At 38.8% G+C, this 11763-nt stretch overlaps 1 protein-coding gene across 2 annotated transcripts in view; it reads left to right on the plus strand.

Annotated features, from left to right (window-relative positions):
- The window catches only part of cep162 (centrosomal protein 162), a 41614-nt gene extending 30157 nt beyond the window's left edge, over positions 1–11457 (plus strand). For both annotated transcript variants that reach the window (XM_008432864.2, XM_008432865.2), the window contains exons 22-27: positions 1736–2030; positions 2822–2954; positions 8323–8464; positions 8541–8639; positions 10229–10363; positions 10585–11457. In XM_008432864.2, coding sequence (XP_008431086.2) covers positions 1736–2030; positions 2822–2954; positions 8323–8464; positions 8541–8639; positions 10229–10363; positions 10585–10788 — 1008 coding nt within the window. In that variant the 3' untranslated portion in view covers positions 10789–11457. The remainder of the gene's footprint in view (positions 1–1735; positions 2031–2821; positions 2955–8322; positions 8465–8540; positions 8640–10228; positions 10364–10584) is intronic.
- The last annotated feature ends 306 nt before the right edge of the window (positions 11458–11763 follow it).

Here is an 11763-nt window from a genome sequence, read left to right on the forward strand (position 1 = left end):
TTCTATGTTAGAGAAAGGTAAAAAGTTGATTAAAATGACTTTAGGTCGAATGCTATTTAATTATTATACCCAAGACAAAGAGAGACTCATATTTCCCAAAAGAAATCGGCATGTATTATTTGTGTATACATACTTGGATTCAATTTCAACTGAATGTCTGATGATACTATAGCTCCAAACAAGAAAACACATCCTGACAGTGGGAAGTCTGTGGGAAGGAAAAAGTGTGGCAGAAAACACTGCACAAAGAGAAGAGGTGACAAGACCCTGAGGAGGATTGTGGAGAAGGACCGATTCCAGACCTTGGGGGACTTGCGGAAGCATTGGACTGAGTCTGGAGTAGAAACATCCAGAGCCACCGTGCAAAGGCGTGTGCAGGAAATGGGCTACAGGTGCCGCATTCCCCAGGTCAAAGGTCAAGCCACTTTTGAACCAGAAACAGCGGCAGAAGCACCTGACCTGGGCTACAGAGAAGCGGCACTGGACTGTTGGTCAGTGGTCCAAAGTACTTTTTTCGGATGAAAGCAAATTTTGCATGTCATTCGGAAATCAAGGTGCCAGAGTCTGGAGGAAGACTGGGGAGAAGGAAATGCCAAAATGCCAGATGCAGTGTCAAGTACCCACAGTCAGTGATGGTCTGGGGAGCCATGTCAGCTGCTGGTGTTAGTCCACTGTGTTTTATCAAGGGCAGGGCAGAGCTATCAGGAGAAGCATGAAGTGCTCCAGATGGAGCACTTCATGCTTCCATCTGGTGAAAAGCTTTATGGAGATGAAGATTTCATTTTTCAGCACGTCCTGGCACCTGCTCACAGTGCCAAAACCACTGGTATACTGGTATTACTGTGCTCAATTGGCCTTCCAACTCTCCTGACCTGAACCCCATAGAGAATCTGTGGGATATTGTGAAGAGAAAGTTGAGAGACGCAAGACCCAACACTCTGGATGAGCTTAAAGCCGCTATCGAAGCATCCTGGGGCCTCCATAACATCTCAGCAGAGCCACAGGCTGATTGCCTCCATGCCGCATTGAAGCAGTCATTTCTGCAAAAGGATTCCCGAGCAAATATTGAGTGCATAATTATTATAACATAATTATTTGAAGGTTGACTTTTTTGGTATTAAAACACTTTTCTTTTATTGGTCGGATGAAATATGCACATTTTTTCAGATAGGGATTTGGGGTTTTCATCAGCTGTATGCCAAAATCATCAGTATTAAAACAACAATAGACCTGTAATATTTCAGTTGGTGTGCAATGAATCTAAAATATATGACCGTTTAATTTTTATCATTACATTATGGAAAATAATTATCACAATATGCAAATTTTTTGAGAAGGACCTGTAAACACTACATTTTGCCAAATGGTATCATCAAAATTATCAAGCAAAAATATGTCAGAATTGTATAGAATATTTACTTTATTAATATAGATCTATGGTGAAACAGCCTTTCGGTGCCTTTGAACTATTATGAAGTCTTTCATGAAATCATATAACAGATCTTCTCCATGTTTGGTTCTGGATTCAGACCAGAACCAGAAAACCTGAAAGGTCTGGGAGGTTGATACAACAGCAGCAGATCTTTATTATTGTAATGTAGATTGTATTGTAATGCATTAAATTGATCCATCGTAATCCCTTCAGTGATTAATAAACTAACTAACTTCTCCCAGATCTGTGGGGAGTTTGCAATGGGGATGAATACTTTTGCATATAAACTTGTTCCCCGTCCAGGCACAGCCGAGTCCAGGGCGACACCAGCACCAAGCTGAGGCGGCATTTGGAGGCCGGATCGAGTGGCTGAACCAGGAGCTGGCCACTAAGAGCCGCAGCATTCAGGAGCTGAGCCGGACCGTAGAGAGGCTGCAGAGGGAGCGCAGGAGCATGCTGACTATGCCTCGCCAGCAATCAGAGAGCCATTCAGCATTGAGCAGAGCCCAGGAATCTGCTGCTGCAGCAGATAGCACACAGGCAGGAAGATTTCCTGCACCTCAGTATGAGAAGACTTACCAGCCCTCTGTGTTCACAGGTCTGCTCTGCATCATTTCATATAGTCCTACTAGACTATAGAAGCCAAACTAGCCTCCCTCTCAACTTCTCTCCTTTGCGCGTGCCCCCTCCCCCGTATCCTCTCCTTCTTTGCTCCCCCGCTGTCCCCTTCTAACGATACGCTAGTCCTGTAAGCACATGAGGGTGCACAGACTTTGACTGTGACTTTGACACAGCAAAGAGGCATATATTGTGCGTGGTTACGCATGCAGCTTGTGGATTCATGTCAAAATAAACCCCTAAATGCCTTGTATCCTTATGACAGGACAGGTGTTGGCTACACATTGGTGGCTTAAGATTTAGTTTCTGAGTTGACCAGTCAGAAATATTCCAGAAAAATAATACTGGCATGTCAAAACGAGCTCAAGTCGCTCTGGATGTTTTTGGCTCGGAAAAAGCCTTTCCTAACATTATTGGTCGAATGCTGTGTCAATCAAAAGGGGGGGCTCTAGACTGCCCAATAAAAGTGTCATAATGGACACCGGCAGAGTTTAAACACTTAAATCTCAGCCCCGGAAAAACAGCACCGGGCGTACCGGTGTGGGTTAAGGGGTTAACTATTAATTGATTACAAAATTAATTATTTCATTGATTCATCCATTTTCAACATGCTTATCCCTAGTGTGGTCGTGAAACGGGCGAGAGGCAGGGTCACCCTGGACAGGTCGCCAGTCCATCGCAGGGCAACATAAGCTAACTGATCTTTTACTTTAATGAGGCAGTGAGGTCAGTCTGCTTTTGACTTTTGATGGATGTCCCTCCTGCTGTCAGGAAGCCATGTCTCTGAGCTGCAGCAGGAGAACGAGGCTCTAACTCGGCATGTGGAACTACTTCAGCAGCAGAGTAAGCAGGAGAAGGAGGAACTGAAGGCCAACGCTGTTCAGTCAAAGGAGGAACTGTGCAGGTCTGTACATCTGAATCAACTTACTGACGCTGCAGGGGTCTCATGCATGAAAGAGTGTGCAGTTTTCAAACAAAAAAATTGTCTTGCGGACAAATTTAGAAAAGTGTGGCGCACAAAAAAATTCAGATGTATAAAGCGTTGCATACACACACACTTTTCTTTTATAAATTCCAATTAGTGGGAAATGGAGTGCAGCTGCTTGTCCGCCCTGTCACATATGTAAATTACTATAAATCCGCGGAAGGCTGCCACCATGTGAAGCAAGGCAACAGTCCTTGCTTGTATCAGTATTTAAAATAATAATTATTATATATTTTATTTAAAAGGTGTTTTTATGGCACATAAGGTCATCTCACAAAAATTTTAAATAAATTTTAAAGAAAAAATTCCAAAATAAAGAAATCCAAGTGTAAATGCTTGTTTGTACAGCAAAGCTTTCAGCCAGGATTTAAAGGCAGACAACGTCCCAGAGAGTCCTTTGCAGTGGCTGGGGAATAAATAGAATATTTTAATAATATTCTATTTATTATTAAATGAATAATAATAAATCTATTTTAATAATATTCTATTTATTAGAATAAATAGTGGACGTTTATTCTAAACAGAGGAATCGTGTATAGGTTGGTTGCCCACTAACATAATGGAGATGCTTTCTAGTCATAAACAGTGATGTCAGTAACGCGTTACTTAGTAATGTACTTAGTAACGCGTTACTGACGTCGGACCACTTTTTTCAGTAACGAGTAATCTAAAGCATTGCTATTTCAAATACAGTAGTCAGACTACAGTTACTTATCGAAATCTCTTTGCGTTACTGTGCGTAACTACACTGCTCAAAAAAATAAAGGGAACACTTTAACATTTAAGTGAACACTGAAGTGTTCCCTTTATTTTTTTGAGCAGTATATTTTCTTTTGTCATTTAATTTTATTTCTTCTACGCATCTTAGGGAGTGACTACCGTTTCTACGCAACAGTTATCAACAGCGACAGAAACATAAACAATGGAGGGAGGAGGGAGATGCGCATTTTGTTGCTGATAATACAGGAACTATTTTGAGTTTCACTCGCCAAGTCCCATTATTATAAGCAGCTTTGGGCATGTTTGTTGTTTTTTTTTTTTTTCTAAAGTCGCTTGCAGATTTAATGAGGTGCGGGTTGCGGTTTTTGGCCTTGCAAATAAGCAGACATAAAACCCAGAATTTGTCTGACATCCAGTTAGTTTTAGTCAGGCTCTCCCTGTCCATCATTTCCTGGATGATCCGTCCGCTGTGTCTTTGTGAAGAAGCTTGACGTCATTCATATTACCTGCGGATGACTACGAGCTTCGCGTTGCGCTCCAGAAAACTGAAAATATCGAGACTAATATGAACAACGCAATAAATGTGAAAACAGCCATGAATAAACATTACGGGACGCGATTTGTTCCGTATTCTACAAATGTGTATGTGTAATGATAAAAAAAAATTGTCCACGAGTACTTTATATACAGTAGTAAGCTGCCCAAGTCATCAGGGCCGTGCAGAGACCACTAAAGGGGCAGGTGCTCAAAAGGAAAAAGGCCACATCTAACCGCATTCTAGGACAGAATATTAACAAAGCCACACAGCTTTCAGAGTTTAATAAACAATGATAAATTACAAGATTGTGGCATGTACAATCAAAGCTAAGGAAAATCTCTATATAAAGCATACAAATTACTAATATTTTATTAGTAATTTCTTTCTGCAGGTCTATTTTGTTATAGGAAAGTATTGCAATACTCAAACCAGCAATTTAGCAAGATATGTAAATCAGAGCTAGACCACCAGACATATTTTGTCTTTACAGAATTACACTATTAAAACTATAAAAATGGGCACAATGTTATCTATAAAAAAAAAAGAGCTGCCTGTTTGCTACACTTGCAGTGGAGATGAAGATGGTCCATTCAGGAAAGCAGAGCTGCATCAAACTTTAACGTGGAACTGCAGAAARAAGAAAAAAAACAAAAGCAAACATTGAATTGTTAATGCATGTCACCATGAGAAAAGCCTACTGAGTTTTGCTTAAAAAAAACATTTTAAAAAATTAAAATCACACAGTTTTGTCTCTTGAAGTGAAATTTTTTTTTGCAAAGCAAACTTGTTTGCGCTTGTCATAAATCTTTTCTTGCTATTCTATGTTTTTGTTTATGACTCAAAGTTTTGCTTGTGATATGTCATCGTGGGCAGGGCCCAAAATCGCAACAAAAGATTTCGGATGTGTGCAAATAAAAGTTTATGTTTGGCAAATAACGTTTTAAGTTCACAAGACAAAAATGAGTTATTTAATAAAAATAAAAAAATGTTTAACAAAACTTTTTGTTTTAAAAAAAGAAATCATTACAATTCCAAAAGTTTTGATTACAATTTTATTTTACTTAACTGAGGTTAGTTTTTCATTGAATAATTGGCGAAAAAATTTAACTGCATACTCTCCGAAACAGACCCTGAACTTAAAGTCTGAGTTGAGTTTTTTCCCCTTCATTAATGACACTTTTGTTACATACATCGATATCTATTATGGTAATTCAGGGTGAGTTAGTTTTAATTCTAAATTAATGTCCTTTTTTAAAGTGCTATTCTCCTTCAAGATACATTTACCTAACGCTAGAATAAATGAAATGTACATTATGCAGCAAAGAAAATTAGAACATTGGACATATATCCATTATGGAGATGATCGGTTTTGGACAGGCGATGTTCCCCCTATTGCATAAGCAATACTGAAGAATGACTGCTGTCAGTGGTGGAGAAAGTACTCAAAAAATTTACTTAAGTAAAAGTACAAATACACAGACAAAAATGTACTTAAGTAAAAGTCAAAGTACCACATTAACATTTTACTTAAGTAAAAGTAAAAAAGTACTGGCTTTTAAAAATACTTAAGTATTAAAAGTAAAAGTACTCGCTGAATGCATTGCCTAATCACTACTATCATTAAGTGTACCAATCGTATTTAATTTTAATACATCAGTAATGTGCCATTTTAATGAACAATGCCACAGATAAAGCMTGTTTTTATTGAGTTTACTCTGTAACATAGTTTAGACTTAGATATGTGATTCTATGCATCATAATTTCAGGGATGGAAACATCTTATCTCCTGTCCTAACATAACATGAACTTCACTTTTTTTGACACACATTTATTTTGAAAGAAATCTAACTAGCAGAGGAGGACATGGAACCAAGGAGCCACGTAGCAGAGTTGTAGTCTAGACCACCGAACCCAAGACCAAATCAAAACCAGTACCCCATGCTACATGACAATAAAATTAAGTGCACCTATCACTATCCCGCTCTACTGAGCGGGATTACAAATTAGATTGTGTCTTTTGGAGAAAGGCAGACGCAGAGGCCTCTCTGCTTAAACCGCTACTCTGTGCTGAAGCAGAAACGATACTGACAAGTAGCAAGTCTACTCCACTTTATTCACCAAAAACTTTTTTTTTTTTTATTTACCAAAAACTGTTCTGTAATCTGGAACGTTCCCTACGTTGAGCATCGCAGTTAGCCGCTTTATCTCACTCTGCGAGAGGCAATTGCGTCACAGGCAAAAGGTCAAAGGTAACAAGGTGACCGGCTTATGTTGTACAACAAAACCCCAACAAAAAAACTAATAATTTTAGTACATGTTATGTGTCAGAAGAGGGCTTAGGAAATAATAATACCAAAAAAAATAAAAATAAAAATTGACCAAAAGGGTATTTGGGAGCAAGGAGCAAAAGGGGCAGGTGCTTAAGCGCCCTAGCGTGGGAATAAAAGCCACATAGAGATGACAGTCAACGCTCCCCGTCATACATTTTCAGAGTTTATTCTAACATTTAAAAGTATAAAATCACATTGACAACACAGCCACTTCAAACAAACTAAAACAGACATTCATTTACCTGAAACACATAGAAAAAAAGAAAGGAAGAGAAAGAAAAAAAGAGAGAAAGGCAAAGAGTTTGGAGAGTTACAAAAGCAAATCTAGTTTGTTCCTCACGTGCACAATTTTTTTATATTAAAGGCGTATTCTTCACATTAATTTATTCAAATAAGGCGTATCCTACCAGGAGCTGTCTCGGACCCTCTTTAAAAGTTAGAAACTCTCTACAATTTGTTTTCAAGATCAAACACCAGTTGTCTCCTTTATCTAAACAAAGTGGAAGCAGCATTTTATGGCCTTTCACAGATCAGTGTGAAAGCTGGAACTTCTCCTGATTCTTTCCCACACAAAGGGCAGATCAGAAGATCTAGCAGGCAATCTGCTGTATCTTCTGATCTGCTGTAGCTTTAAAGGTCAATAGGACAGAATAAGTTATTAATCCAAAAACTATAATTAGGCTATTTCAATCAAGACATGTTAACAAGTTGGAGAGATTACAAATTAGATTGTGTTTTACAGATATTCTATGTTGCATTCAGTTTTACATCAGCTGTTTAAATCTTATCAAGATTTTTAAAAAAGTTAAACTCACACACAGCCACGACCCCCAATGAATGCCTGCTCAGTCCACAGAGAAACTGTTTTAAATGATCAAGAACTACAAGTTATTTTAATTCAACTTAGTGTAATATGTTTCAAAGATATGTCCTACATAAGAGATTACGCTGATTGAACCATGGATATAATTTGGAGCGAATGTTCTTATTTAAAACACTATTAATTTTATCTTAATTTTATTAATTAATTTTATCTAATTTTATTAATTTTGAACACATGGTTAAGTTTTTACAACTAGCATATTTTACATTTATTTTCTTAACACCTCCTTTTTGAAGTCTTATTTCCATCGTGATGGAGTTTAGCCCCTCTAGCAGGGCCTGGAGCTGCTTCGAGTCATCGCTTTCTTATTTCATTTGCTCAAATTCGGAGTCGTGTTCTTCAGGCATTTTCTTCCTTACGCTTCTCTGCTTACGCCCTCCACTTATTTCATGTCTGATTCAAATCGTGTTGTTTCTTCGACAAGGGAGCTCGATCTTATGCTGCCTTCTTGCTCCGCGTCCACCGGGAGCTTTTATTTATTTTTTGTGTGTGCCATGTTATTGTCTGAGCGTAAATGTGGTTCAATTTCATCATTTATGTTTAAAATCATAAACAACAATGGGTTTGATGTTTCTTGGTCTAAAAAAAACTGAATGGAGTTAGATTTCAGTGTATTCAGTGTTGATAATGGTTTATACTAATAAAGTGAGTGGTGGTGAGTTTTAGTGCTTTGCAGTTTATTGTCCACAAACGTTTGCGTATATTTTCGCAAACTTTCACCTGTAAAATATGGCGCCGCACCTTTTTTGTGCATATGCATGCTTAATACATGCAGATCACCACTGTGATTAAACACAGTTGAATGGGACTTTGCAGGCTGAAAGAAGAATTTGCAGAGCAGCTCTCCTGTGTGAAGGCTGAATACCTCAGGGTGTTGGAGCGTCTGCAAGCCACCCATGCCCTGGAGCACTCATCCTCCCAGGTGGCAGAACTGAGCAATAAGCTCAACAGCCAGGAGGTACAGGTTCACCAGCCTAATGTTAGTTCCAAGGTGAAAATCTATTCCATTGCTTCTGCTCTCCGTCTTCTCTCAGGTAGCAATGAAACACCTGCAGCAGCAGCTGAAGGAGCTGCAGAAATGTAAAGAGGCTCTCTCCATCTCCAGGCGCAGAGAAGAAGTTTTACAGAAGCAGGTGAGCAGCTTGTTTCTACAGGTTCTACCTGTCCAATGCTCCTCAATACACTTTTAAAATAGTGCTTTAAAAATAGTACTTATTCCATTTCACGATCCTCACCAACCTTAATGTATTTTCATTGGTTTTTAATATTTTCTACAGTTAATGATCTCAGTATTTTCTGTCCATTTGTAGTCAGCACCTTGTAAAGCCACATTTAGCAGCAGTTCTCTCTGCAGTTTTGTTCCTTTACCAGCTTTGGACATCTGCGGAACACGCTGCAGTATCTCCACAAAACATGTTTGCGTGGCTGCCACACATTTTCATGGCAGGTAAAAACTTTGCGCATATTCAAAATATGTAGCCGCACAGTAGCTTATTTCTTTTATTGAGGGATTTGTGTGTTCACTATATTCCTACACTATATTCTTAAAAGTATTTGATCACACATCCAAATGATCGGAATCAGATGTTCCATCACTTCTATGGCCACAGGCGTATAAAATCAAGCACCTAAGCAATGAAACACCATGACTCTTCCAACAGTTCCAAGAGGAACAGTCATGTTCCTCTTCCAACATGACTGTCATGAATGAATGTCTTTATCGGAATCAGATGTTCAAAGCAACCTTGTTGCTTTGTGCTCTGGTGCACAGAGTCTGGTGTGGATGAGCTTGACTGGCCTGCACACATTCCTGACCTCAACCTTTGTGATGAATTAGAGAGGAGACTGAGAGCCAGACCTTCTTGTCCAACATCAGTTTGTGACCTCGCAAATGTGCTTTTGGAAGAATGGTCAAAAATCACCATAAATTCTCCTAAACCTTGTGGACAGTCTTCCCAGAACAGCTGAAGCTGTTCTAGCTACAAAGGGTTTACCAACGCCATATTGAACCCTGTAGATTAGGAACGAGATGTCACTTAAGCTCGTATGTGAGTCAAAGCATGTGAGCCTTGACTTATGAGAAAATGTGGCAAATAGAAGAGAATAAAAGTGGAAGAGTGGCAAATAGAAAACCAATGTAAATATAAAAAAAAATACAGCAAACATGAAAATACACTATATTGTCAAAATACTGCCAGTATGTGTATGTGTATTGCCAATGTGTATTGATTACCAATTATTGTTGGAAATCAGGACCTGCATCGTTTTGTGTTTGGCTTGTGTAATTCTTGATAATTGTGATCAATAATTTATTATGGAAATTCTTAACTATTGTTCAACCTTATAGTCAAATATCTCATGAACAGCCCCTTTTTCTATGCCATGTAATTATAAGTAAATGATCAAATCAATTAACAAATTATGATCAAGTGAAATGGAATACACAAAATAATAACTTCAAGACTATCTTGACCATCTTGTAGATGTACTACAGAGTACCCAGAATCTACTGTACACAACAGTAGATGCTTGGATCAGTGTTAGATTTTTTTTACTTCTTTAGGGCTGTAATAAACCTGAACTGGGCATACGTTCATCTGTAATGAGGGAATGATTCTAACGTCTGCTCTACATTAGCCTCTTACCCATGCTGCTGTGTCAGCATCAGGACTTCATCTCCTTACTTACTCTATGCTTACTCCAATGTTCTGCTCATGCTTAGTTAACCAGGCTGCTGCAGGAGCTGAAGGAAGCTAAAGAAGCTCAGAGCTCTGAGGTAAAACTTCTGTGCAGTCTGGAGAGGAAGATCATTAGCATGGAGCTCAGACATGAGCATAGAGAGGAGGAGCTGCAGCAGGTACGACACACACTTTATCTAGTAGATGCTGACTTGTTTCTCTGCTGGCGCTCCAAGCTGCCAGGACAGGCAACACACCTGAGAGAAAAAAATGCACTGAGACCGTGCTTTGTTCCTGTTATTTCTAAAGTCAAAAGCATCTGTCAGGATACAGATACAGAAACATAGTTCCAATACATGCAGATATTAGCTGAAGGTCTGGATGTGACCTGTCTTTGCAGGTTGTTGCCGAAACATTTCAGATGTCAACAGCTGACCTGCAGTCAGAAGTGGAGCGGTGGCGGCGCCTGGCTCAGGACAAGAGCAGAGAACTGGATGCTTTCCGCTCAGAGCTGGACTCCATACTGGACATCCTGAGACATCTGCAGAAACAGGGCGCTGTCCTCCCCGCTCTTGAACCTGGGCACACAGCCCGTCTCCTATAGAGACCATGGAAACTTCACCTTGCAGAGTTTGCACTGTAATGTTAGCCAGCACATAGAATCTGTTCTGTTCTCAGCTCAGTGCTTCTAACAGACAGGCATTTTCAGGTTTTTGTATCCAATTTAATATTTATTTTAAAAAATAATTATAATGCGCACGTGTATGCAGCCTGTTGCGGTTACTCCTCTCATTGTTTTATTTTTATATTTTAAATAATTTTCAATAATTTTATTTCATTACCTTATTTTACTTTGCCAGAAGAGTATCTTCAACAATGTTGACTAAAAAAGTAATCTTTTTCTTCATTGTTGAGATACTTTTTATACTCTGCCGAGCGCAACAACTTGGCCACAGGGATCAGCTGATAGCGCTGAAACAAGCAGGTGTTCTGTTTGTCTGTGCTACCCATAAATCCGTGGCACTGCCAAAGGCTAGATTTCAGCCTGATTTAGTCATTTCTTCATTTTGTCTTTCGTTGTAAACCTCGCAGAAGTGCGCACTGCAGATCACCATGTTAGTTGAGACTGTTTTTGGTGAATTATCACCCAAGGTAAAGTGTTTTTTCCGTGCTGAAAATTGTTGAATACCATGTCTTCAATACAATTAGACATATGCTTGTCTATTAAGTGCTTAATAAGTAAAAGATCTAAATTAAACTTTGTAACACTCCAGTGAAGTATCAGTTTCATAAATCCCCATTTTCTGCTTCTTTTGCTGAAATTAAGCAGTTTTTCACACTGAAACATGTGATGTACAACATGTTCTAGTTGAAAACCTTTTTTCAGTATTCTGTGTTGAAAGAAAATTAACATAATTGCTCAATTTTTCTCTTCTGTCACTGAGATAAAGTTACTTTATCTCAGTGACAGTCAAAGGTCTAACTCAAAGGAGTTAGACCTTTGATCTAACTCCATTCAATCATGCCATACTGTCATGTTTTAAATACATTGTTTTTACACTTACAAAGATAGTTAGAC

This window comes from Poecilia reticulata, linkage group LG16, assembly GCF_000633615.1.
Source record: "Poecilia reticulata strain Guanapo linkage group LG16, Guppy_female_1.0+MT, whole genome shotgun sequence".
NCBI lineage: Eukaryota > Metazoa > Chordata > Actinopteri > Cyprinodontiformes > Poeciliidae > Poecilia > Poecilia reticulata.